Source organism: Chenopodium quinoa, unplaced genomic scaffold (genome assembly GCF_001683475.1).
Source record: "Chenopodium quinoa cultivar QQ74 unplaced genomic scaffold, ASM168347v1, whole genome shotgun sequence".
Taxonomy (NCBI): domain Eukaryota; kingdom Viridiplantae; phylum Streptophyta; class Magnoliopsida; order Caryophyllales; family Amaranthaceae; genus Chenopodium; species Chenopodium quinoa.
In genome coordinates this window covers 4817939-4832005 of record NW_018742616.1, presented here as the reverse complement: position 1 = coordinate 4832005, position 14067 = coordinate 4817939, and the positions used below count along the sequence as shown (strand labels likewise).

Here is a 14067-nt window from a genome sequence, read left to right as displayed (position 1 = left end):
TCCGTGTGTCTGTTTTAGTATTATGTTATTGATTAAAATTAATTAATAATAATATTTTCTTAAAAAAAAAAATTAAAATTAAAAGTTATTTTTTGATCAATCACGTTGTGACACGTGTACTTTAAACTAAAAAAAACCTATTTATTAGGTAACCGGTCACTTAGGACCATTTTAAGCTGATTGGGTATAAAGATCGGATTATTTAAAAATAACCCAAAGGTGTGGTTATTTTTAGCAAACACCCCATAGGTGGGATTATTTTCGGCAATTTTTCCTAGTAAAATAAGTGAGTAACAAACCAAACACCCTCTAAACAATAACTAAGGGCTACACTTATACCAAATCAAATACTTTCTCGGTTTCTTTTTACTTGTAAAACTTTAACTTTTACATTTACATATACATATACATATTTTAACAATTAATATCCTTAATTATGACTACATAAAAAATATTACAAATTAATTTTAGGAAATTATATATATGAGACAAATCTAACAAATACGATGATACATTAAAAAAGACGAGGCACATATCCTGCTGCGAGTCTACCACTAACAAACACATAACACAGTCATAGTCATCATAGTGATAGAAGTCTGAGTATCAGTGCTCCGTGGTGTAACACAAGACTTTCGTACATACGCACGATTTCTAGATTTACAGATTTCCAAATAATTGTTGGCAGATCACAAACCGACACCCTCAAAGTCTTCTGATGGCAAGACTACAGCAGCTTGACGAGACTCCAGTTAAAGTGAAAGAGAAGAAGAATAGAAATCATGGATCCACTACATTCTTTGTGTTTGTAGATTATCTTTTTCTCTTCATTTTCTTCGCCTTTCTCGTCTTCATTCTCTTCAAGTTGTTCCCTTTCTAGATTCATATCTCTTCATTTTCTGTACTATTTTCCTTTTCCAATTTCCAATGATTTGTTGGAATTAATGAATTGAATTTATTAATTTTACTTTCGGATTTGCGATTGTTTGTTTTTATTTTTCTCTCGTTTGATCCCAACAAAAAAAAAGAAGGCAACTTTGATCTATTTATAATTGATTTGGGCTTTAATTCGTCTATATATTTTCTGGGGTAGTTGATTTCATGCTCTACATTGCGCAATTTATGCCTAAAACAGTCTCAATTTGTTAGAAATTGTACCAAATTAACTTCGGTTTAGTTAGTTGGGTGTCTGCTAGGTGTTTGATAAAAGTCCTAAAAGAGTGAAAATACCGAATTGGGATACTTTGGAAGATATTGGGAATGTTGGTCAAATAGCGGGTGTTCATGCGGTTGGGTTAATAGGGTTAATAGTAGATGCAGCAAATAGGGCTAGATTGCACAAGAAGAATTGCAAAAAGTTTGCTCATCACTTGAAATTAATTGGGAATTTGTTGGAGCAGCTTAAGATAACAGAGCTGAAAAAATACCCTGAAACAAGTGAACCCTTAGAACAGTTGGAAGATGCACTGAAAAGGGCTTATTTGTTAGTTCATAGTTGCCAGGATAAAAGTTATCTGTATCTGTTAGCAATGGGGTGGAGCATTGTGAACCAGTTTAAGCGCATTCAAGACGAGATCGATCGCTACTTGCGGATTATGCCTTTGCTAACGCTTGTTAGCAATGCTCGCTTCAAGGTGAAGATCAATTTCTTGTTACTTAATATTTGCATTGGGTCCTTTATTGGAATTATTTAGAATGTAATATCTGATGGCTGTATTGCGGTTTTTATTGCATTGTCATATGTTTCTTAATAGTTGTTTAAGCTTTTCGTGATTGCAAATGAGGATGTTACTTGTTTGCTGATTTTCTTTGATTTATTGTTGATCAATTGCTCATATGCTGCAAAGTTACAGTTGCTTTATTATAATTTGTCTCAAGTGTTTGTTGGGGTTTGCTTTGGCATTTGTTGATGCCAATGTATTGATGATTTGAGGTGATGTAACTTTACACGATAGTTGATATGATCCGAATACTGCTTGAGAGAAAAAATAACTGAATGACTTGAGGTGGTGTATATTTACATGATAGTTGATATGATCTGTATACAGCTTAAGAGATAAAGATAACAGAATGGTGGGCTAATTTTCTCTGGGTTATCCTTCGGGATGTAATTTGTTTAAATTAAGAGAGTGTGTTGCGCGGGCTGTGTGTTAGGTGATTCAATATATTCCTTCTTTTGATGGATAGGAAAGATTAGAACGTATCCAAAACGATCAATATGACTACACATTAGAGGAAGAGGACAGAAAGATGCAAGTTGCAATTTTGAATAAAGAACCATCAATGGCTGATACTGTGCTGCTCAAGAAGACCCTTTCTTGTTCATATCCAAGCATGCGATTTGAACAAGCCCTTCTAGAAGAAAATGAGAAGCTTCAGATGGAACTGCAGCGGTCGCAGTCTTCCATGAATGTCCAACATAGTCAAGTGATTGAACACTTGATTGAGGTAACCGAAGCTGCCTCTAGGCACTCCAGAAATCTGGAGGCAAGTTATTCAAAATCTCACGATGGAAAAGCATTTTCTGGCATTGAGACCTGCCATAAGAGTATTGGTGCTTTGTCTACTGTCAGGTAATTCAAGCCCTGTCCCAAAAGATTGATGTATGCTTAGATTTGAACTCTTATTGCATTATCTGTCCTTTTTTCTGCATACTGTATTTACACTAGCATGTTTTCTTGCCTGTGTAACTAGTTAAGTCTATTAGGTTTATCTGTTGAGGCGTGGTCTAGTGGAGCTTGACTGTGATGTCTAGGCTAAATTGTTTTGCCCATATTTGTACAATTGGGTGCAGGAATACTTCCATACCATCTCCAGAATATGAGGTGCAATATGCCAGGGGATCAGATGATATGGAGGACTGGCACACTGACCTGCTTGACTGTTGCTCCAAGCCCAAGTTGTGTATGTTTTCTCTATTTATATTCCTATATTACTACTTATGTGACATGCATACAAATATACAGCCTTTCAATTACAATAGTGAATTAGATCTGAGAAGCTATACTGCGATCAAGTTTGGTTTTTTTCACTTGCAATGTAGGGCATTAATATACCACATTCCTTGCCATCTTTGGATGATAAACTCTTAAGTCTCTAATAAGGCTAATTCATTGATGTTTACATTGTCAGGTTTAAAAACATTCTTCTTTCCTTGTGGAACATTTTCAAGGATTGCATCAGTGGCAAACAACAAGCACATGTGTAAGTAACACAGTTTTTGCTTTACTATTCTCAATTTAGGATCTGATAGTATCTTAGTAATGTTATCATGTAGATTATAGGTTCATATTGTAATAAAAAAAAAATTTGGCTCAGTAGTATTATGCTATCCTGTTCTTAGCAAGCTTTGCTTTCCCCATTTAAAATGGAAAACTGGAGTTGATCACCAAAACCCAATTATATACTCGTGCTATAAACCTCGTAATCTGATATAAAATGTAAGTTTGCTGTGCCTAGAATCGTATTAAGTGTATTGTTGTTGTAATGGAAAAAACATCTTTAATAGGTCAAGGAAGAATTTTGGTGGAGATTCGTGTTTACATATACTCAAAATTTTGTCTACTCCCTCCGTCCCACAATATAGTTCCTGTTTTTCTATTTTGGAGACCCAAAATATTGTTCCTGTTTATATTTTTGGATAGTATGTAAAGACCATTGTATCCTCATTTTTTTTTACTTTATTCATTGAACTTCTTAATTTACCCTTATATTATCCACTTGCATTGTACTTTTTTCCATTTTCTCTCTCTAACTTTTGACTATAATTGTACTTTTCACTTTTTCCCCTTAAAATATCCACTTGCCTTGTACTTTTGTCCAGCTTTTTTCCACTGTTAAGGTATTTTTTCTACTAATCCTCCCATTTCTTAAATACCGTGAAAAAAACTCATTAGGAACAATATTATGGGACGGAGGGAGTACTATTTAAGATTGTTTTTGACCTCTTCCATTTTCCTTAAAATGATTCGTGGAAGTGTAATTCAGAAACAAGATATGGGCTGAGCCGTGGGTGTATCTCGAGATAGAAAAATTGCAGCTATGAAAAGGAAAACTCAGACTTTAAAAATTAACTTTGAACTGGCACAAAGTCTCTAAGCGGTTAATTTGTTGTAAATGTCAGTCTTCTCCGAAGCATCACGCTTTCCTCTGCATTCTGCCATTCTTCATCAATTTAGATCGGCTGCCTCAGCCTGGCTTTACAGCCTCTTCAAATTCACATATTTCGAAATTATCCATTGTTTTGACTATTACAATTACATAAAAAGACTATTACTTCATTCATAGTGTCATTGCCACCTTTTTTGTTTTGGCATGTTCAAATCAACAATCATATCTAAAAGTCAATTTCCTTATATTTAAAGGTTTCTTTCCTCTTTTTGTTTTGTTTGAAAACGATGTAGTACAATGTTATTAGAGTTAAAATAGAGGGACTGCTAATGAGTTTGTCAATGATAATGACCATGAAATTTCTAATTTATTTCCCTGATTATTCTTGTCTCTGATGCTATATAGCTTCAGGAGATGCATGCAATGAATTGACAGCATACTCGTTGGTATTGTCATGTTGTTGCTACACTTGCTGTATTAGAAAAAAGCTTCGCAAGATACTCAATGTCAAGGTCTTACTCTTTCACTTAGCTGATCAACATGTCTTTAGCCTTCATGTCATAATTTCTGCTCTCCACATATTTTCTTAGCTCCAAATTGTTGTTCAGGGAGGCGCATGTGACGATTTTCTCTCACATTTATTATGTTGCTGCTGCTCTCTTGTCCAAGAATGGCGAGAAGTGGAGATTAGGGGAGTAAAAGGTGCTTTTTACTGTAGCCTAACCAGCAATAACTATGTTTGTCATTTTAGTTCTTGCGTTGCATGCTAGAAGTATTAAAATTAATCTCCTCTGTTTGAACCATGAATGTAGGTCCCATGAAGACCATGGCACACCCACCTTCGGTACAGCAGATGGAGTTCTGAATAAGTGACTGGAACATCAATCATAGATACTGCCTTCCACTTACATGCTTCACGCAATATACTCCGCATTTGCCATATGGAGAGCTGCTCTTTACATAGGTTGGCTGTGCAATCAACTGAAATCCTCTTCTTTGCCACCAACCACAGAGGGTGGGATGGGGAGAGAGCGAGAACTTAGGCTGTTGTTTCTATTTGCACTTAGAAGTAGAAAATGAGGATATTACATGGTAGTGTTATGTATATAGTTCAGTGTAGGAAACATAGTGCAGAGTAACTATGCAAAATTGGAGTATAAACAACCCTTTTATAAGTCCAGTTTATTACTCCTCTCACCGTAATGTTTAGATTTGAATCCTTTTCTTACCCCGAATGTTGCCCAAATTAGCATTATGTATGTAGTGCTACATCCAGGAGCAGAGAAGTAGAAGTTCCAAAATACAAACATAAAGAATATTTGTAGTAAACCTGAGAATAGGTGTGAATTATGCTGAAAGCACAATTGCTCAACAATCTCAGGCAGTCTCTTAACTCAGCAAAACCAATCAAATCAAGATTACAACAATATTCCAACAATTTTTGCAAAATAATGGATTAATGGTATACGTAGTACAAAATAAGGTAGCGTAGGTACAAAATTAGTAAACCCGTTTATGTATGCCTGGTAAGTATTCTTAAATGTAAACATGCACGAGTTAATGATCGTATAGTTCATATTTGAATACACCAGAACGTCAACTATTACGGTGGAGAGGTATATACTATAGAGTATCAATTTACATTAGGTTAATGTACGCCTTTTACACTTTCTATTGAAAGCGCTTATGAATTAACTCTATTTACTTCACCTTAAAAAATACGAGTAATATTCAGTGAAAATAATTTAAGTTTAATAAAAATAAATCTAGTTAAGTAAAAATTAATTCAGCTCAGTAAAAATAATTTCAATTCAGTAAAAATCAGTAACATTAAAAGAGAAATATCATGTACTGTATTTTAGATCAACAAAAAATAAGGTGAAGTGAACATGTTCTTACTACAACTCCTTAATGTCTCTAGGCTAAGACTTATTTAGTGGATAACGATTGAGGTCAAATAGGATTTTGTTTTGTTACCGACATTAGTTTACTTAATTAACTTGGGATATTATTTTCCCAAAAACACAACAAAATAACTTATTGTGTTAAAAAAGAAGGAAAGTTTACTTGCTTGTGCACCAAGAATTTACAATAAACTAGGATTAGGAAACGTAAAACCCTTGTTCCCATATTTTCTATAAATACTCCAAATAATCCTTCTTTTTTTTCGCACTCTTTCAAAGTCTAATCATATACTCTCGTACTCCAAATCATCCTTTTCCCCCCCTTAATATTCTAAACTTTTCAGTAGCAATAATGGCATCAACCTCTACTTCAACTTTGTCTAGGAAGCTAATCCTTAAGAGTTCCGATGGAGAGAAATTCGAAGTTGACGAAAACGTTGCAATGCAATCCCAAACCATCAAGCACATGATCGAGGATCTCGACGACATCAATAGCCCGATTCCGGTGTCTATTGTAACCGGAACAATACTCTCTAAGGTTATTGAATATTGCAAGAAACATGCTACCGAAGATTCGGACTCTGATGAGCAACTTAAGCAATGGGATAAGGAGTACGCCAATAATATGGACTTAAACACCCTCTATTATCTCCTTCTTGTAAGTACAAATACTTTTTCCTCTCTCTTTATTTTCAGCAATTAATTAATTATTTTTTCTTTTTTGACAGAAATTATTTTTTCTTGTTCAATATATCTTTTGTGCTTATTGTTTATTAATATCTGTAAACTTCTGTTTCATACAAAGTAAATAATTAGTTATGACAGAAGAATTCAATTCATTACGTACGTGTTGATCGATTTATTTGCTTAGAATTATAATTGTTTAAGTGTTCACGTACTTTCTTTTTCAATTTTCACGTTTGTCTAATATGAAATACTCTCTTTATTTTTAATATTTGTATCGATCACTTTGACTAATGCACTATTTACATACTCTTTTTAACTTATTTTTTTTACTATAAAAAATGAATAAATGTTACTCCATATTATGTAATATTATTGGATTAGTTACAAGGTTTATTTTCCTAATTTAATTTTTTTTACAATTTGGAAGGTAATGAGCTAGCATATATCTAAACTAATTAAAGAATTTGTTTAATATATATTTTTCTTTCTAAATGTTTTATTGAATATTATTTGTTAGTATTTTTATGCATTAGATTGTCAGTTTCATTAATTGTGTATACTAATGATGAAATTATGTGTGATGATTTGCAGGCTGCAAACTATATGGAGATAAAAGGTTTGTTGGAGTTGATAACTCAATGCGTGGCTGACATGATTAAAGGAAAATCGCCGGAAGAGATTAGGGCTCATTTTAACATCAAGAATGATTTTACTCCTCAAGAAGAAGCGAACATTCGAAATGAAAACCCGTGGGCATTCGAAAATTAAAGATTGATAGTTCGATGGATAAATCGATTACCAGTGTTTATTATCTAATATTTAGATTGTTTGTTGACACATTGTGATTGTTTTTATTTTGTGTATGTGTTTATGTTTTTAGTTTGAAATTTGCAGTTCTTCCCTTCTACTCAGAAAGTTTGTGTGGAATAAATTTATGTTTTATAATTAAAAGTAATTTTTTTTTTTTTTTTTTTTGACAAGACTGTAACAACATTCTTAAACAAAAAATAAAGTTCTACGGAGTATAAAGGATCTCATGCTTCAATTTCCAAGCCGAGTCAACAACACTCACTCGACTAATGTAATGAAAAACCTTATGCTTAATGTTACACTCAAATGTGAATGACTGACTAGTTTAGTTGATTAAAATCTTAAGAGATAGTACTCAAGACATGGAATTAAATCTCGTTTACATTATTTACCTTTACGACTCTTGCTCTTTACAACCAAAAATATAAAAAGTTAAATAAAAGTACGTGATAGAGTATAAAAGATATTCCTGGGCATCAAATATCAGCTTAAGTTTTTGGTTGAAATGGTTCTCTAACATGGTATCAAAGCCAACGTGACATAGAGGTCACGGGTTCGAATCTCATCTACCCCTCCTTCAAAGCGGAATTAATTCGCGTCGAGTATGGGGAGTGGTAGAGTATAAAACATATTCTTGGGCCTCAACCACCAGCTTAACCTTTTTGGTTGAGATGGTCCTCTCAGTACGTAAAGACAAAACAAAATAAAACCTTATCTTTTCTTGCATTTTTATCCTGATGATTTGCCTATGCTCTGCTATTGCACGGGTAAATTGTTAATGTTTTTAATTAAAAGAACTAACAATCCCATTATGTTTTACTATATCAAATGGTTCAAATCTCATTTACCTTTGTTTACATCATTCTATTTTTATATTAGTATAAACACACAGCATAACACAAATTCCCTCTAGAGAATGCAGTTTATCAATTTTCATATTAATTTTTTTTTAATGTTTCTTGACCACCTGAATAATTGTACAAAATATTTACCTGACTACCTCGACTTTATGAGTGCATTATGTTCAATTTCTAAAATTAAGTTCATCACTACTGAAGTAATGAGTACAGGATTCAACTTGACCCGAAAAAACTTATCCGTTTTGAATTATAATCGATCTAATTTGACCTGAGAAATTCAAAATTCAAACCTGATTTAACTCAAATCGAATACGAATTTGACTCAATCTGATCTTAACGCGACATCGATCTGACCCGTCCTGAATTCAGCCCAATTTGACTGGACTTGAACTCAACCTGACCCAAAATCGACCCGACAAATACCCGATCCAATCTAATCCGTTTTGACCCAGACTGATATTAACCCGAACCGATCCAATTTTAACCCAATCTGATTTCAACCCGACATGATTTTAAACCAACCGTAATTTAATACCAACCATAATTTTAATCCTACCTATAATTTCAAACCAACCATAAGTTTAAACCCAACCTAAAAACTCTAATTAATATCTTAAACAAATTAAATTAGTAATATACAAAATAGCAAACTAACATTGCTCGTAGCCTATTAAGATATCCTACGGTTGAAGAGTAATAATAACCTTAAAATTATGACATTCTTTTGTGTCTATATCACCATATGTGGCTATTATCTATCAATTTGTTGATAATTCATTACTTATCATCTCACTTATGTAGGTATGATAAGTCATTGATAATTTGATTTTAATTTGGCTTAAGGATATAAATGGCACAAGAAGTGATCGAATGAGTAAATTAAACTAATAATTGGTACCCCGTATATATTAATGACACAATATGAAAAATGACACATGAATGACCTAATATCGACCCATTAATAAGGTAATAACTCAATAATTACTCTAGTTCAAAAGAGACCTTATTTAATATTGAATTTAATCAACCCGACCAAAATCCAACCAAACACAAAAAGGATTTGAATCGGATTGGAATTGACCCAATACTAAATCAACCTTATGTTAATCAATCTAAAGTTAACCAAATCAAAATCGACCAAATCGGAATCAACCCCCCTAAGTCATCCGACCCAAAATTAACCAGTCAAACCCCTTTTGAACCTGATGTGAATTTAATATGAATTGATATGAAGTTGACCCTACCTAAACCCGACCTTGGATCAACAAGCTCTGATTGAAATCGGCGGCAAATTAAAAGGGTAATATTGATTTGACATCGACGGTGAATTAAAAAGGGTAATATTGACTTGAAATCGATGGTGAATTAAGGGTAATCATGACACGAACATACCCACCCTGTCCTAGGTTAACCCAAACTCCATCCGATTACTCGAATTGACACCTCTACTAATGAGGTGTTGTTAAGGTAGATTAGGTTCAATAAAGTGTATATAATAAATTGATTTTTTTTTTTTAATGAAATAAAAGTGAAAATCTTAAATAGCTAATAAAATTTAATTGGTAAACAAAATTCAGATGAAATAAATTCATAAGAAGATAGCACAAATAATCCTAATCTTGTACCAAAATTCTTTAAATCCTAATTATATAATTTATGCACAACCTTTAAATACACTCGGATACATATTTTTTTTTTTTTAAATCAAAAGTATTAATTACCTCACTAATTTTTTTCCCTAAAACTTAATCCTACAATCTAAATTTATTTAACTTTCCAAAGTACATTCATGTTATAATAATGATAAAAGATATAAATTGTGAAGAAGTATAAACTTGGAAAGATAGAAAGATACATAGTACGTAGTATAAATTTTTGTTTACAAAAATACATTACTTTCCAAAACAAAAGGATAAAGACTTAAAAAAGCCGGTTTGGGTGATTTCACTCTTCTCGTTGGCGAACATTAAAAAAAATAAAAAAAAATAATCGTGTTAAAAAAAAAATAAAGTATACTTCTACTAGAACTCCCTCAAAAAAAAAAAAAAATTAGTCTTAAAAAATCTATAAATACCAACGAAGTCTTCCCAAAGTCTCATCATCAATTCATATCCTTTCATACTCTCAACAAAAATTCTCTCTCTAATTTCTTAACTTTTCCGAAACCTTACAACACTCAACCTAATTAGCAATGGCAGCATCAACCTCATCTTCATCTTCTTCCAAGAAGATAATCCTTAGGAGTTCCGATAAGGAGACTTTCAACGTCGACGAAAAGGCAGCACCGATATGATCGAGGACCTCGGCGACAGCACCGATCCAATTCCGCTACATAATGTCACCTCTAAAATCCTCGCTAAGGTTATCGAATATTGTAACAAACACGCTGTTGCCGATAACTCCGAATCCGTAATACAATCTGATGTTGAACTCAAGCAGTGGGAAAAGGACTTCCTCAATGTCGACCAAGACACCCTCTTTGATCTTATTCTTGTGAATTTTTTTTTTTTCGATCTTTTGCTTTGATTTTTTTTTTTTTGTTGATTTGTGATTGACTTAATTTCTTTCTTTCGTTTATTTTTTATTTATTTATTTTGTTGCGTTACGATTGTATTAGGGCTAAATGGCTAATTTTACGATTAATCGATCTTTTTAGGGCTTAGGGTTGATGTTGTTTTAATTATTTATGATTTAGGGTTCGGATGTGTATATATGATTAATTATTTTATATTTGAAAGGGTTTGAGTTAATGTGTACTTTAATTTTTTAGGTTTTTTATTTTTTTATTTTTTTTATTTTAGGGTTTAGGGTTCGAAAGTATAATAATACGAGTACCTTAATCTTTTCTTGTCTTTATAAAATCTAGTTAGTCTTTAATTTTTGGGCTTGAATTATTTTACAAATAAAATAAAATTGATTAAATTTGTACGACTAAATTTTATTAAATCTTGATTTTGGGTCTGATTGGGTTGTCCATATTAATCCGATGAGCATATTGGAGTTCGTACGAGTTCTTTGTATTATTTTAGTAACTTATAATTTTATCATATATGATTATCATAATTTTTGATAATATGCTAATAGTTTAACACTTTGACTTCGCAATCATCGCATTATACATAATATTGTACCAAACTTTTTTGCTTAGTGTATCATGTATGAGTTGTTTGTTAATATAATTTAAGGGTTGTTACAACGGATAAATATAAGTGAACATGTTCTTTTTAATATACACTATTACGTGGTCGATTGATACAGTAATAACAAACGTTTAATTATTTGTGATGATGGTATGCAGGCTGCTAATTACATGGATATCAAGGGTTTGCTGGATTTAACTTGTCAATGTGTGGCTAATATGATCAAGGGTAAGACACCCGAGGAGATAAGGAAGACCTTCTACATCAAGAACGATTTCACACCGGAAGAAGAGGAAGAAGTTCGCAGGGAGAATCAATGGGCTTTCGAGTAAAACTCAAGTAGCAATTTAAGGTTCACTGCTTCATTGAATTAATTTCAAGTACTCACTATTTTTTATAATTTACTACTACATTTAATTAATTTCGAGCATAAGAAGTTTATTATATTTTTTTTTTTTACTTTTTTGTGTTAAATTTATTACTTGTGTATTTCAAGCATAAGAAGTCACTATGTTTACTGCTAGACTAAGAATAGGGTGATTGTTATACTTGTTACAAGTGGGCTATAATCAGAATGACACTCAAAGTTAAGATTACGTCTAAGCTATTACGGATTTTCTGGTTCTCAATGTTTTATATTGAATCTTTAATGACTTTTACTTAAGGGTGTGTTCTTTTTATCATAAGAAACAAAGTCTTAGGTTAGGTTTTATAGTTATAAAGGTTCAATCAATTATCTTGCGATAAGATTAAATCAAGTCCAGTAGGTTTTATTCATGTTTAATCGATTATGTGTAAATAAGTTACGTTACACAAATATAAATTCTAAAATTGTGTACAATCATTCAAGTTACATTACACAAATTAATATTCATTCTAAAATCAATTAATAGGTTCCATTCAAGTTACTACCTATAATAGGTTCCATTTAAGTCTAATATATATATTCCAAAATCGATTATATTTCATGTCTTTAACAACTTCATCCAATACTTAAAAACTAAAAACTATATCTGAAAAATTAAATTGAAATAATATATTCGTTTTTTTTTGTTTTTTTTTTGACGAGAAAAATAATATGTTTGTTAAGGAGCTGAGTATATATATAACTAAACTAAATAAAAAAATTATATAAATTTAGCATATAGAACCTCTAAAGGTATAAGTTGTTTATTATATAGAAGCTCTAATGATATTAGTGGACTAGCGGTTTGTTATAATGTTTGAGCAACGATATAGAAAAATAGATGTTATAATGTTTGAGCAACGATATAGAAAAATAATGTTAAATAAAAATTAGTATTAATAATAATTTTATGAAATAAACTGCTAATGTTAGTAGCAATTTTATTATATTAAATGAATCGTTAATAATGAAATTAGCGTTTTATTTTTAAAAAAACCGCTATAGTTATTAGTGAATTTTAGCCCTAGATAAAAAAAACCCCTATATATAAACATCTACCTATCCTATGTGGAATGTACCATGGAAAATATTTTTTAAAATTAACGCAAATAAGGAATTATTTATTAATTTATGTTTTTCATTATTTACGAAAATTGCTTATTTAAGTCATGTTGATTCACGATATTTTTCCACTTGACTTATGATAATCCAAATAAGATCGGACCAACAAGAAAATAAGTTGTCATAAGTTTTGTTACTCCCTTCATATTTTATTATTTGCTCCATATCTCTATGCGTGGAGTTTTAAAAGGAATATTTTAAAGTATTAAATTATGTGAAAGTGATAAAATATGTGAAAGTGGGATTAGTTGAAGAATAAAAAATCTAAAAAAAAAAAGAAAAAGTGAGTGTAAGAGGGGAGGAGAGAGAATATGAAAAATATTAAAATATGATGTGAGCGAACCACTAGTGAAGAGGAAATTAGTAACATATTGTTAAAATTTTCCAAAAAAGAAAATGGGACAAGTAATAAAATACAACAAAAGTAAAGTGGAGTAAGTAATAAAATGCAGAAGGAGTACCTGTTAATAAATGGTTATCCAAATTAAACATGTCAACTAATTTAAGGCTAAGCGATTTCAACGAATAAGGCTAAAACGTAAATTAATTCCTTATATGCATCAGTTCAAAAACTAATTCCTTGTGTAACGTCCACATAGACTCGATTTCAAGCTTTGTTTATTTTTAATTTTTTGCCAGTGTAGAACCCCTAATGATGATGGTGGTTTTAGATATATAGAACCTCTAAAGCGGTTCAGTATATAAAACCTCTAATGGTATGTATTAACGGTTCTTTACATAAAACTGCCATTACAATTACGAAAGGATTATTAGGAAGTTGACATGAATGAACTTCGAAGTTGAGTAATAATAAAGTTTGATCTGTTGTTGTTAAATGAAAACCGCTAATATTATTATATAACGGTTTTATGAAATAAACCGCTAATGTCTCTGAAAATTTTATCAATAAATCGCTCATCAAATTAGCGACTTATTTTAAAAAACCCGCTATTATTTTTAGTGGGGTTTAATATGGATGGTACAATGGGATATATAATTTTTAAATCAACACGTATAAGGAATTAGTA

At 31.6% G+C, this 14067-nt stretch overlaps 2 protein-coding genes and 1 pseudogene across 2 annotated transcripts; all 3 read left to right on the top strand.

Annotated features, from left to right (window-relative positions):
• Positions 1 to 718: 718 nt before the first annotated feature.
• LOC110721389 (protein MID1-COMPLEMENTING ACTIVITY 1-like) lies at positions 719 to 5338 on the top strand. Its single transcript, XM_021900524.1, has 8 exons — positions 719 to 808; positions 1197 to 1634; positions 2188 to 2573; positions 2795 to 2904; positions 3133 to 3204; positions 4516 to 4622; positions 4719 to 4812; positions 4923 to 5338. The coding sequence occupies exons 1-8, from the start codon at positions 719 to 721 to the stop codon at positions 4973 to 4975; spliced, it is 1350 nt and encodes a 449-aa protein (XP_021756216.1). The 3' UTR covers positions 4976 to 5338.
• Positions 5339 to 6240: 902 nt separating this feature from the next.
• On the top strand, positions 6241 to 7977 carry LOC110721699 (SKP1-like protein 14). Its single transcript, XM_021900899.1, has 2 exons — positions 6241 to 6672; positions 7293 to 7977. The coding sequence occupies exons 1-2, from the start codon at positions 6367 to 6369 to the stop codon at positions 7467 to 7469; spliced, it is 483 nt and encodes a 160-aa protein (XP_021756591.1). The 5' UTR covers positions 6241 to 6366; the 3' UTR covers positions 7470 to 7977.
• A 2521-nt stretch (positions 7978 to 10498) lies between these two features.
• On the top strand, positions 10499 to 12308 carry LOC110721698 (annotated as a pseudogene).
• Positions 12309 to 14067: the final 1759 nt, after the last annotated feature.